The sequence below is a fragment of the Bombus huntii genome, chromosome 7 (assembly GCF_024542735.1).
Source record: "Bombus huntii isolate Logan2020A chromosome 7, iyBomHunt1.1, whole genome shotgun sequence".
In the NCBI taxonomy this organism is placed as follows: Eukaryota; Metazoa; Arthropoda; class Insecta; order Hymenoptera; family Apidae; genus Bombus; species Bombus huntii.
The window spans coordinates 8,350,088-8,364,928 of record NC_066244.1 but is presented as its reverse complement, the minus strand read 5'-3'; the positions used below and the strand labels follow the sequence as shown (position 1 = coordinate 8,364,928).

Genomic DNA, 14,841 nt, shown 5'->3' with positions numbered 1-14,841 from the left:
TTTGCGTTTGTCGACATATTCACGATATGGTCAAATCAGTCGAGTAGGTACCTTGGATGAAACGTGGCTCAATAAGCCGCCTGGTACTTTGAATATCAAGACTCCTCGAATGCCCTTTGATAGTTAAGAGAGACCCTTTTTCTGCTTTGATCCTGTGCTTCAAACGGTTCAGGATCAAACGTGGTCTGTTTTAACGGAGGACTTAGACTCTTTAAGATTTATCGGGCGTAAGTGGGCAATAAGTACCTAGGAGATACGAGATCGATTCCTGGAAGAATAGTTTACAAAATCGTTAAAGCTTTTATCCAAAAAAAAAGGAGAAAAAGAAAAAATAATAACCTCTATTCTTTCTATTCTTTAACAAATAGAGAATATTTTTTGCAAAAACCTAGTTAAGAAGCATATTTCAAAGTTTAGAAATTCAGTTATTTATATAAAACAGACTATTAACAGAAGTGTAATTACTGTGAACTTTCGTCGTATCTACTTGTTTCACACTAATTTCACTCTCACTCGTTTCAAGTCAAATACAGTAGATTACACACACAATCAACAGTAGCACGTATAGAGACTCAAGTAGCTATAAAAATGTAACGATTTATCTCTCACACTTAAACTTACATAACTAATATAAAAATATCGTTCTTAAGTCATAATTTCGCATAAAGCAGCTTCTTTACATTGTACTTTCTTTTGTACCTATCAAATCAACTCCGCCAATACTTACGGTTTCGTCCACATTATCCAGAAACGCTTTCTTCTCCAAACAACTTCACCCCCTATGTCACCCCATTGTCTCAGACATTAAAACACCTTGAACCGTGGTTGGTTTAATTCGCAGCTTGGTCAGGGTCGACGTCGCGAGAGAGTCCAGTAACCCAGATAATACAGTCGACTTAGGTTGTTCCTGTCAGGGTATCTTCGGCCCATGAAGCAAAGGGGCTAAAGATTCCGTGCGTTGCGTGCGCGCCAGCTTCCCCTTTCGCTTCACGTCGCGCCGCGTATCCACCCTGTTGTCCCTCTTTCTCGCACGGCCACCCCTCGAAAGCCATCCACCACCTCCTCCGATAGCGGTCCGCGCACTCGTCCGGGGGTGGTAGATCGTCCTGGCGCAGCCAGTGCCCGCGCGTCTTTCGCGATCGTCGGACCGCGCGTACTAAAAACGGGGAGGTGTTCTCGATCGCGTGTCTGTTCGACCCTCGAGAATCGGATGTATTTACGAAGGTGCGCGTAGCTTTGTTTCGGAACCAGGAGAATTAATATACCGAGTGTTACAAGAGTGTTTATGGAGAGAGTTGGAGGGAGATCGACGAAGGGGTTGAAGTGGCTGTGGCGGAGAATTCTAGGCGTGTTCTAATTAATAAATCTCGAGGCTGAAACTCATAGAGGGAATTAGTCGGAACGGTTATTTTATTTCATGTATTTTAATGTATTTTACGAAAAGGTGATGTATCAGAGGATAAATGGTGAACATGAGGGCACAATGAAGTTTGCTCGTCGATTAGACGTCAGAGACTAAACACCAAGTGAATAATATTTAGCTGCAAGTATCTCGAATATTTGAAAGATATCGCGCATCGGTTGCCCGCGTGTACCGATTACCGAACGTTATCGCTTTCCGATGGAAATTGCTATAATGTACGAGCGTTAAGGAAAGTCCTGCGACATCTGAGAATTTTCGTGCCGATCCGCCGACCCGCTATGACAACCCGCAGGACAACGAGAATTCGCTGCAGATAATACTCAGCTACGATTATCGGGATGAACATATCCGATGATCACGTACGACGAGGACGATAACGACCGGTGTAACTGGCCTATCGTATTGGATCGACGTGATTCGATGGTACCATCTCGCGTTAACGAGAAAGAATTGACTAGATAGTCCTGATAAAATTATTTTGCCTCCCTCTTTCTCACCCTGTGGTTCGTTGCGAATCAGATTTCCGGCCTGACATCCGATCACGGAGCTTCGATTCCGGCGTGAAGCATGCTACGCAGGACAAGCCTCGTGCAGTGAACGTTGAAACGCGAGTGTCTAGTGGTTCAAAGCGTCGACAGGGTGCTTCCGTAGCAAGGTAGACGGACGAGTGAAGCGAGGACTCGTTACCTGGCTTAGATGAATATTTGACGGTGTCTGGCGCGAAGGGGAGAAATGTGAGTACTCGCGTATAACCGTTTGCAGACAAACATATTCACGATGGTTTTTCGTGGTTTTTGCAAAGTTTCGACAAGAATTTAAAGATAGAAATGTACGTAGAAACGTAGGCAATTTATGAACAAAAGGGATTCTACGCTGGCCTTGAACCAAAGGCAATTTGTTTACTCGACGTTCGAAGCGATGCTCTTTTTATTTTTTTCCGAACCGCTAGTAATCCAGGTGTCGATGTGTGATCGACGACTAACTATGCGTTAGTGCCATCAGTCGCGATTATCGATAGTTTTTCACGCGACGATCAGCGGTATTAGCCATGTTCGTGGTTTATGTACAGCTTCGGCTGAAACGCAGAGATACGCGTGAATTTCCAATGGTTTCCGACCGGTTAGGATTAATGGTCAATGAACCAGCTTCCCACCCTCTTTCCCTTCTCTTATCACCTTCCTCTACTCGTCATTTTCATCGTCGTTTTCATGCAGATACAATTTCCGTTGGCAAAGTTTAATAAGACCTCGTTCTCGATAAGCACGATCGTTTGCAAAACTTCGATTTCTAGCGAAACGAGTTCGCTCAAGTTTCAATATGAATGTCGTTTATGTATCGATTTAGACGTTGACGGCGTTGAACGTTTTTCAATCGGCGAGTCGATAGGCGTTCGTCGGTGCGCACGATTTGCAAAACGAAACGGATCGTAATTATAATTCATGGTTGATGGCGCCATGCTGTCTCTGGAAATTCGACGCTTGGTTTCCACTAGTAAAATAACTGCTATTGTTAACATTATAACGAGATAGTCATATGTATAAATTGACGCACGATCGATGTTTAGTAATTCGCAGATATTTCTCATGCTTTTGACAAAGCTCGAGAATCTTCCGCCTTCAACTTAGGCGACCTCGACACGCGAGCTACGTATATATATCTTTGGTAAATTTCTGGTCACTACCACCGAAGCAATCTGCGCGACTATTTACGAACAGGGTTGAATCGTTTCGAAATCGATTTCGGGTCAAAGGCAGGGTAGGAATGGAACCATTGCTCTAACTACGTTTCGTCTAATTTAATTACATCCAACGAATGCTTTAAGCGCGTAGCTACTGTTCAACGTCTCTATCTGTGGATCAACCTTACTTTCCTCAGAAAATTCATTATGAATCACGATGGTTGCACGGCCCTTTTCTCTCGCAGAGAATTAGTTTCGAAATTATTCGAAAACCATCCACTCTGCTAACCAATCCCTCTTCGCACAATTCCGCTCGAATTACGATATTGTGTTACGGAATTTTGTTCGCGAGTACAGGATCACGTGTCGAATGTGAATCGAATTAAATACCAAAGACTTGTAAAATGGCTCTCCAAAAATATAAAAAAAAATTGTAGAACACGCGTTCGTGGCAACGATTCGATCGTTATGATGGCATGTTCAATTCGTATGAACGAACGAGCGTGTTCGAATCGCACGATAGGAATGTAGTCTTTTTAACTTGTTTGCTCTCTCCTTCCTTCTCTCTTTTTCTTTCTCTCTCTCTCTCTCTCTCTCTCTCTCTCTCTCTCTCTCTCTCTGTCTGTCTGTCTTTCTCCCTCTCGCGACAATTTCTCGGGCTTCCACGCAAGCAAAATGGGTTTCGCCGAGGACGAGACACCCGAAGAATAACGACAATTACCGTGCAACCGTGCTACGACGTTTCCAACTTTGCTTTCGTTTCGACAGTTTTAGAACTTCCTCCATCTGTATCTCGCTAGCCGCGACTTTTGCTCGCCAGCCTTGCCAGATATGGTTTTTCATATTCTTCCGGAAAATATATACTTTTCAAATATATACGATAGAAGTTAATTGAAATATACTTCGCTTTTTCGTTGTTAGGATTTCAAGAATCAGAAAACGGATGATAATTACAATTGGAATGAATACCTATATCGTCAGCGGGAAGTACACGGATAATTTATAGTCTCGCCTGTCAATAAATTAATGCCAGAATCTATTAACTAGATTCGGTTCGAAATGGAATTATCGAATGGAACTATTTTATTATCCCTTCTGACTTTGCATTTAGTGCGTACCGTAAATTAGCACAATTGCATTTACGTTTCACGCGAAGGGATTGTGGTGCCTATAGTTGCCTGAAAAGAATCGCTTACTGTAGCTAAAGTACATTTTCTATTATAATTAAATTCTAATATTTAATTATGCAACGATACAATCGTTCTTTTCAACGATCCTATACATATACAATACACTCGTATAACAAAAGAAGGATGAAATTAATATACTTATTAAGCGTTCTATTTAAAGGATATTTATATATAATTTTCTATATAATTAAGGAATTAATCTATGTCACTGAAACGCTGCGCCACTTGAAAAGCTCAGTCCATATTCCATTATAAATTGTATGCATTGCACATCAAGTTCCATTTCTTTCTCGATATATACATATATCTCCATTCTTCGCTTTCTCTTTCATGCCTCTAAATCCGAAACAATATCATAATATGAAAATAATTAAAATTCCGAACCGATCTGAAACGGAGAAGAGAAGAAAAGTGATTGTGTCAGAAACGGGACGATCGACAAAAGGATATACAATTCCGTGGAAGCTTTCGAGGTGATACAACGAGTCGAACAAATACATGTAACGTGTAGTCGAGTTTCGTAGCGACGACGATAAAGTTCGCCGATCACGAGGATCGCTTACATAATAACTTTTGCGATTTCTCACTCCTTTTGTATCCGTCGATGACGCCCTGAAGATCTCGGAATTCTTCTGTCGGAATAACTTTAGTTTTGTTACAAAGCAAAAGAATATTGAAGCGCATGTTGATTAAGAAGAAGATTCTGTTTCTAACAAAGAATTTTTCAGTAGCAATATTAATTAAACCTTATACCTTCTTTTTCCTTGCGAGAAGGTCACATGTTATATCCTGAAACTGTTTATTACGTCAGTAATTCACTGGATTCTTTATTTTACGAGCGAGAATTGCACAAGCCGGATGATGCTAATAAACTGCTTCGCAACAAAATTAATTAAACCATCTCCTCCGCCTTTTTTTGCCCGGACGCCTTTGATAACGAAAGCCTCGTCTCATCGTTGCTCCTCCTTTCCTTGCCTTATCTCTTTTTCATGTCCACTTTTTTCAACCTAGCGCAAAACACAAGGACGATGAACCGTTACAATGTATCGTTACAGCTTACTGTCCGATCTTCGTTTACGAATCACTGCTTCGCTAGGTTAATTCTATGCGGAAGTAAAACGTTAGGCGAGCAACAAAAGAATATCGAAGTTTTTCTCAAACTTTATTCACCATTTCGAATCAAAAGTATCTTAGCTACATCTCCTCGAAACGTACAAAGGAAGTTAACTTTACGCTCCTCAATGCTGTTCAGCGTTTTTTTTTTTTTCTTTTTTTTTGTCAAGGGAAACCATCAAACGTGATTTTTTAGTTACATTAAAAGGCTGTATTAAAAATCGTATATCAGGAAGGTTACAAAATATTACTGTCGAGGGGGAAACGTTAAGTAGACAGGTGTCTGGCAGCTGCCCAACACATATCTGTTAAGATACGTTTTTATTTCCCAGAAATAGTACGTTACAACCCTCGGAAATGGCAAGACCGTAGAACCAATACGTTCTCATGGATTTGAAAAAATTCAATTGCTTTCTCGTTATTTTTCCTTGCCAGTCGAAGAATACTTTACGCGGTAGTCTTCGAAAATAAAAGGAACGTTTTTTACGTACAATATCCACCGATAATAACAAGAATGAAACTGAGAGTTGTAAGACAACGATCGAACTCGCCGAGTTTCTTCGTTAACGTTGACAAACTTTCAACCCCCTCGATGAAATCCGATGGTAATTGGCGCAATCTTATTGCGTGATCTGCTGATCCGGAAGGAATGGGTCCGGCAAATATTTCGGATGATCACTGTTCGTCAGAGCGAGCCGATCAAATTTTCTAAATTACTATGAGCGATTTCATTTACCGGTGTCGCGTGTTCTAACAAATGGTGATGGATTATCGATCGATTGAATTCACGAGCGACCAGGAATAAAACCGCAATAAATGATCGATTTCGTCGTTTACGTCGATCGTCGACGAAGCGTAATTCTCGGGCCTCTGCTATTTCGTCGGTAATATTCACTGGGATACACCATGAAAAGTCGCTAAAGAGAAGGAAATGACTCCGGTGGGTAAATGTCAGCGAGTGAGTCGTAAACCACGTGAAGTTTCGCGATGGCTGATAAAATCTAGCCGAATAGAGACAGAGGAATCACCGAGAGGGAAGATAATGGGGGAGTTGACGTTTCTAAGGAAAAAAAAGAATGGAGTATAGGAAAACAAGGGCGATTCGGAGACAGACACGTAATCAAGCGGCGCGCTTAAGGCCGGCCGTGGAGAAACGACAAACAAACACGGCTAGGGGCAAAGTTACCCATCGCTAAATTGGGTTAGCTTAAATCCGTTTAGGTTAACTCTAATAGCGGAAGCGTGAGCTGCATGTGGCAACGACACCGAGCTCAGTACTCTGCTATGAAGGCCCTTTTATACGCTCGGTGCGTTTCTATCGATCAACGCTGATCAGAGGAATCGAACAGCTGCGAGATTTTTATCCAGAGATGATCTTACGTGACGTAGTCCGATGGTTTCCATGATCGAGACCGTGTAGACGTGATATATTAAAGTTCGAAATGTAATTGTATTTCGAATGACAGCTGCAAGACACTTTATCGAAATATCCGACAGATACGTTGAAGAAATTTCTTCTAAAAGTGTCAAGTCTCTCTGCAGACAAGTTCATTTTGTGATCTCAAAATGTCGAGGTGGAAACGTTATGTACAGTAGGTAGGCGCAAAACTTCTAAATCATAGACGATACTGATCTTATAACGACAACTGTATTCGAGAAAGTATTTCTACTTGCTTTATACTTTATATCTACTTTGTTATATAGAAATGAATCTTCAGAAATTCTTTACTGTGTTATTTGTCCGTTGTTTTTCCTGCTTTGTTAATTGTTTATAGATATTTCGATAAATGCCCCGATTAAATTAATTTTTTAACTGAAAACTTCCTAAGAAGTGACAACAAATTTAAAACAACTTTAAGTATCATTATATTAATTTAAAAACACAAAACATCTCCATTTCTTAAATGGTTTAAGATCATCGCACAGCACTGTAACTAGAGGTAAATATCACGAAGATACAAATTTAACATTAAAACAAATTCCTTCTAAAATATGCAAAAAATGTAGCAGAACATGAGCTGGAGAACAATTCAAATTATGTTGCTGTTCTGCCTCAGAATATCAATATCGTTAGGATACACGCAATGTATTACATTACGTTTATTTATTATTAATAAAATTATTTTGCGACGTTTACACTGTCCGTAGCGAACCTGTTAGTACGAGCGGTTATATACTCGGCGGTTTCAACAACGAGCAATCTCGTCTAATAAATCTCACGATCAACCATCCTACTCAAGTCCTCTACAGAAAAAACAGTTAATTTCTAATTATCATATCGGAATATAAAAGAATTAATTCATGAATTCTATCGTGTCGAAATCGCGTATCCTCGCGGCTGTATACATAACGACTGAATATATAACTATTATTGTTAGCATAATTAAGCGTTCTGTTGGTACAGATTACATTTCACTGTTAACAACAAGACGCAGCAAGAGGACCGTGAGTTTAAACAAACGATAAATCCCTCCATTATCTCGCCGTAGATATAACAACAGTTAACCTTAATAACGGCGGCGAAGCGTTTTCAATTACGTCAGGACAAGAGTACTTTTCCTATGGTCATTAAAACACTTTCAACGAAGCCTTTACGTTAGCCATTAGACGAATTATACAGGTTTGCTCGTTTTACATCGAACCGAACGCAATTATAATTGTTAATTGACACGTACCGAGTACATTCTCGCGATATTCGCGCGCCATTTTCATCGATAACTATCCCTACACGTGTCGCACGTTTGCAAATTGCACGCGTAATCGCGTTAACGTTTCACTTGACCTGCATGCAAATGAACCATGCACGGTTCACGTGACTTTTACGCCGCATGTGTACCACGCAACTTTTTACGTTATACGTTTCCATTGTGATTAACGCCTAAGCAATTTAATTCGAGAAGATGGGAGCTCGTTTGCAATATAAACACCAAATGGCTGATTCCCAAATGGAAAAGAAGTCCCATTAGATTTGTTCATTATATAACTATCCTATTAAACATCGTACTCTATTATTCTCGAATACACGTAGAAAAATAAGTGTTGCGAGAATTTCAAAGATTCAGTTATAGAAAGGAAATACCTAGTCGCTTTCAATAACAACTCCCCCCCCCCCCCCCCCCGATAATCTAGATTCTTCGATTGAATTGCATAATCCTTCTTTCGCTAAAACGTATCCGCTGAATCATGAGATATATCTTCAAACAGACAAAAAAAAGAAAAGAAAAAAGAAACGAGGAGGAGGAATTCCTGGAAAGTTCAATTACCAGAAGATATTGCTCGACCACTTTCAACGAAAACGCCACTCAAACAAAACCGACCTTTTTCCATTGAATCAAATCGAACGGAACTCGCTAGTGACAATATCGCTTCAGGAACGTTTTGTATCGCGTTGAGTTGTGTTGTTTTTTTGAGCGTGAATTCAATTAACGCATCGTTGCTCAAAGATGCACATAGTGATTTATGCTCCTAGCTTACACACACTGGGAAGCTTCCTATTAAACTGATGGCGCGCATTAGGTCTCATCGACAAACTTGTACACATGCAGAAGATGGAGGTAAAGTTCATACATGATGTCCGCGAAATTATACCGGATAGCCAATGATATCGGAGCGGTCTGGCCTGCATGATTCTACCAACACGATTCCCTGTGTGCACCTGGTCTCCCTTTCGCATAATGACGGATCATATGTACACACGGCGATGCGGCCACCATTGAACACTTGCAAAGAGACTTACCGATGTTTTTCGATAATCGATACCTACCTAATGAGAACGCCGGCTCGTCTGACATTGCTTCCTCGTTTTCCCGAAATTCTGCCCACTTTATGTAGAATTCGCGTTCTTTAATATCTCGGAATGAAAAGCAGATCGATAAAAAGTTGATGTGGATGACATGGACAGTACAGCTGTTTGTAAAGTTGGAATTAATGAAAATATTCATATTGGTAGATAATACGCAGAGAAAATAAATTATTGGTAAATTGTAGATTCGTAAGCTGATATTTGAAATGGAAAATTTAAAAGTACAAAAGTGCACTGAATACGCACAATATGCAAATATATTTAAGATATTCAAACTGCATTCGTTGCGTCTATCGAATAGGTAAAACAAGTTTCTGTCTAGGGCCTAATTTTTTAAGAAAGATTGTAGAAATTTGAATGTATACTCGCAGTCCAATTATTAGGAATCTAGAACAAATAACTTAAAATAACTGGAACAAGTGAATTTCATTTCAATAGAATATCTTGTATCGTTTCAGGTGTGGACAATGAAGGTCCTCTGAGGATTTGCATGGATGTGCGCGGCGAGGCTCCGACAATGTGCGGTTCCGTGTTAAAGTGTTCGTGAATAATCCTAGTTTTCGTGTATTCATATGGTTCTTTCGGCTGCTGGTATCGCATTCTGCCCCGAAACGGAGTACGCAAGAACGATGTCATAGTGAGGTGCGAGTTGAGCTTACGTCGAGCACAATGGCACTTTTGTTCGCCATCATTGTCATCCTGGTCACCACTGCCATGTCGCTGCCACCGGTCATCAGAATCGGTGAGTCGAATCGATGGCTACATCTTTTAAACGTGTTATCAATAGCGACCAAATTAAAAAGTTACCGAAAAAAATTGAAAATTAGTTGGCGAATGTTCGTCTCATGCAAATTTAAATAAATGCAAATTTACGTAATCCTTGTGTATCGCGTTAATTAGATATAAATCCTGAGAGATTATTCGAGATTTACGCCCCTCTATAATTGACAGGAACGAAATAATTTACAATATACGTGTTGCGATGATTGGTCGCGAGATTGGGACGAATTTTATACGATTATCTATGTATTCGACACGGTTACGCGGGTAAGGATGTTGTGGTGAGTAATTAAATTTATCTCGCGGCACCTTTTTCACGGTGGGTTCTGCTCGTTAGGAGCGAACGTAGGGAAAACAAAGAGAAGGAAAAAAATAAGGAAGAGAGAAGGAACGAGAAAAGAGAGAATGTTCCACGGTGAACATTTATTGAATGGGTCGAAGTTAATCTTTGATAGACGGATTGGAAGTAAACGAGTTTTAATTACTTCTGCGACTAATTAACGAGCACGAGATTCTTTTCTCTTGTGCCGTACTTCTGATCCACGAAAATTTCGCACGGTGGCTGACGAAGGTACACATCTTCGCTCTGATACACCAAATTTAACAGCCTGACTAATTAACCGCCTCGCGAGTTAATTTAGCCTCTAGTAGTGCTGCGGGTGCGGGTCTACGTGTTGCTTCGATACACATATGCACGCATATATGCCTTTTCACCCGCTCTGAAGACTGTTTAACCAACGAATTAATCTTGAAATATATATCTCGACGTGAGTAGAAAATTCATCAATCGCAAATATATGTATAATACATCCACACACAACGTTATATCCGAAATTCGCCCCTGCACTTCCACGCCCGTTTCGTTATAATCTCTAGAATTGCCTTTAGCTTCCTGCTCCGCGTGCATATATTAATTAATAAACCCATTCAACTGATTAGTTATCCAATGTGGAAAGCTGGGTAAAAGCTTTTTCAGGAACAGAGATCTTGATTTGCATGTCGCATATGAAGCGGTCAGGTAGCAAGCAAACGATTCTCTTAGAATGTGATTCATCCTTTAAACCGAGTACCTCTTACCGGTTAAGTCGCTTCCATGATCTCTAAGAGCTTGCCCGCTCAGGGGAAAGTTTCCATAATGGAGGACGTAAGTCCTACGAAACAGGACACTGAAAAATTTAACTCTCTGGCCGCTACGTGACCGCACTCTCGAGCGTACGTTGTGCGACAGAGAGAATCAGGGAGGACCCCGCAAGGTGACTACAGAGGATCGAATCTTCACCTGTTACCGGGATAGTGCGACTTCATCAGTCCACCCTCTTTGCTATTCCGCGCACAGCTTCGACGAGAGGACCGTGCATCCGAAAACGTCGCTCCTCAGAGGTACACACGCTCACCCCTGACCATCGTCGCGTCCTGGCCACGCGACCAAAACTTTCCTCCCAGTGTAATTGCACGAATTTCAACGCGGTGAACCGCCCCGGGGAAACTTAGCCGCAATTTGAACCATACTATGTTGACGAGAGAGGCCAGACCGTGATTAAGGGGGTGCCAGCGTGGAGAAATCTAGAAATGGGGTTGCTGGAGTATTCTAATCATAGGAAGGATGGAATTTTAGGGAAATTCTGATTTGATTAATTCAATCTGGAAGAAATTAAGATAAGAGAGACTCTACAGAATAGTTCAACAAAGTATTCGAATACTTTCGAAGACCAGAGAAGAAAAACACGATGAATCACGTTTTTCGTTTTATCGAGACTGTGTCTTTTTACTCAATTTTCAAATTATATATTTTTACCAGCCTTCTTTTTTTTTTATAAAACTTTGTGAATTTTTATATGTCGTGCCTGTTTTGATCAATCAATTTTATCAATTTTATGTCAACGAATATTTCGTAATATTTTATATGCAAGTTTTCTATGACAAGCGTTCAAGTATTTACGTGAGCTACTCGATATAGGGAAATTTCAGGATTAATTAATTAATTTGAAATAGCTCGACTTCTGATCAAAGGAGAAGATTTGAAGGTAATATGAACATAGACCTGATATACAAGATACCTATGAATTAATGTACATTTAAGCTATACAATGCTAAGACTACTAGCTATTGTCACTATTGCAACATCCAGTATTATGGATTTGGGTACTGCAGAATACAATTCCGATATTAACAGTAATTAAAACTGGACATTAATTAGTATTGGGTGCATAGAAATTGTGTGTTTGATTTTACTATTCTGATATAATATAGCGAAAACTATAATTTTCATTAATAAATTATTTTTTGAGCCTACTTTGTATATTAATTAATCCTAGAATTAATCTCACAAATAAACAAAAAGCATTTTCCCTAAAATGCATGATACAAAGAAAGATGTAGCAACGATTTTAATCTAATAAACTAGTTTTAACTAAGATAAAAGTTTAAACTAAACGCAATTAGGCCGTAGTTATCTTGGCAAAGAGATAATAACATTTTCTCTAAGAAGTATCGCAAGTAAATAGGATTTCCTCCTTATTCGACTAGAGTAATCAGCTCGACGCTGATGTACGATCTCGGGGAGACAGTTTCTTCCAGCGGAGACAACATCGATCTTTTGATACATTGTCATTCGTGCACAAGCTTCGGGAATTCTATTCCCTCTCTAGCCGTCAAGTTGGAGGCGAATCTTATTCAGGATCTCGATGAGAAACAGCGGAACACTGTCGTGTTGTACCTGAAAAAGCTCATTCTCCACACGAATCGTGCGAATAGCTCATCGTGATTCAACACGCGGGACTTGCTTCGATATCGCATGACTTTCGTCGATGTCTCAAAACGTTTGATTCTTCGAGGAAAACTCACAGAATCAAAATTTCACGTGACCGGTCATTGCTCGAAACGAATATTGTGAATTTCTTAATGGGAATATATTTTTATTCAATAGTTTGGTTAAGATATCGTAAAAGTCAGGATTACGTACACGGTATTCTGCTTCCTTCGGCAGATTAAATCGATACAAGATTTAAAGATCTTACGTTTCCAGTTTGCTTTCGACTGATTTACCGAGACGATGGAATATATGTACTAATTTTCTGTTTAATAATATTATCTCTTAAAAGTCTATCAGAGAATAGACTTCTTTTTGAAAACATCAAGTGAGAAAGATTCGTGAACAGATTTATCCATACCAACCATTATATATTTCTAGCGTAAAATAACATTATTTCCAAGTAAGTCTCAAACGACATTTTTGTATCCAACATTTTCTCATCGTTTTGATGTTCAGAACCGACTCTATAAATATCCCAAACATATTTTATGATATCCTGTGTAATACGCAGCGCCGGGTAAAAGCTTCGTCACATAGATCTGTGGAACCGTGTCACGTAGAACGAAAAGGGGCGAGCTTTCGCCTTCCATCCCCGGACGACGTTCGCGAGGCACGTTCCGCAAATATAAGTTGGTGAATTTCCGACGAGCACTCCCGCGACTTTAATTACCCTCGCGACCGTGCGAATCAGTCGAGTTGCTAGCATTAGATTCGCGGATCGATATCGTTAACGACGAAGATGCGACGCGTCATCCTCCCTTTCCGACACTCACGGAAGGTCTTTTCGAGAGGAGGCAGGGGGTCGCGGGTCGAAAAATGCACTCCTCCGTTAAGCCTGTGGATCTCTTCCTTCCTGCTGAATATTCCACGTCGTAAAATAAACCCTAATGAAGTCCGGAACGAAGGCGCATCGCTGTGGTGCTAACAGTATTAAAGATTTATAACTCGACTACCGACTACGGGGAATTATAATGTGCTTAGAAGCTCTACGAAGGTGTGGTTGCTCAGTGTCAGAGAAGAAGCCGGTATTCTATGACGATCTTGCCGTATTTCCAACCAAGAAGCTCTGCTTTATGGGAGCATGGCTGGGTCGAAGGGTACAATTTAATTGGATGTATCTTTTTTAGAATCGAAGTACGTGTCACGACTCTCCTAAGTTTATAGTCTAAGTATATTTCTGAGCGTTCAAATATTTACTTTATTGTAAGTACTGTTCGCCTTAGGACAACGGAAGTGTCGGAACTTAATTGTTGTTTAAGCGTTCGTAATCTTATTCTCTTAGGGTTAAGGACTAAACTTTGGCAACTGTATGGACTTTATGGGAACGAACATTTTGAAGCTTTTGGTTAATAGGTCTAGTAGTGATCTGCACTGAACATCTCACTTGGTGTAATGACTATAAAATGGAACAGAATCATGAAAATCTTTCTAGTATCATCTTCTATACACAATTATAACGTACCTTGCAATTTTTTATGGATCAAAGTTCTTTTTTCTACGATAATATTTTTGTAATTTTCTAACCATCAAGGAGCATAATTCATTTAACAGATATGACACATATACTACGTATTATACATCATCGACATTGGCATACCAATGACAAATCACAAGAAATCGGTGCAACACGGAACGTGTTAAAATCGTCGATCGAAGAATCGAGAATCGAAATGCTTCGAATCTGTTAATTCATGCAAAGAGCGAGATGATTACTCGAGTAGTCGATAAAGCATCTTTATCTGTGCGAACGGCAAGGCGTCTCCATTAAAGTTTCGCGAAAATTGCTTGGAACGAGGCACTTAGATTTTATCATTCGGTTAAGTAGTTTTCTCGTGGCTCTGAAATTTAGTTCGTCCTTCTATCGTTATCCTACTCATTCAGATTTCTCTTCCTTTAAATCTAGCTGCTTCTCGATAATCGCGTAATACCCCGACGACGCTATCGAACTGTCTGCTATTTACGAGTATTTGACCCGTTTCTCTGCGATTGTGTTACGTGAAAGTCGAATGAAAATAAATAAATAAATACATCGAACGGCGATAT

At 40.0% G+C, this 14,841-nt stretch overlaps 1 protein-coding gene across 8 annotated transcripts in view; it reads left to right on the top strand.

Moving 5' to 3' along the window:
• The first annotated feature begins 1,092 nt into the window (after positions 1–1,092).
• LOC126867600 (glutamate receptor ionotropic, kainate 2) overlaps positions 1,093–14,841 on the top strand; it is a 157,277-nt gene continuing 143,528 nt past the window's right edge. For 3 of the 8 annotated variants that reach the window (XM_050622269.1, XM_050622267.1, XM_050622265.1), the window contains exons 1-2: positions 1,094–2,157; positions 9,665–9,948. In XM_050622269.1, the coding sequence (XP_050478226.1) occupies positions 9,876–9,948 (73 nt within the window). In that variant the 5' untranslated portion in view covers positions 1,094–2,157; positions 9,665–9,875. Of the gene's footprint in view, positions 2,158–9,664; positions 9,949–14,841 lie in introns of all 8 variants that reach the window. The other 5 variants (XM_050622263.1, XM_050622270.1, XM_050622266.1 and 2 more) reach the window with 4 other exon arrangements.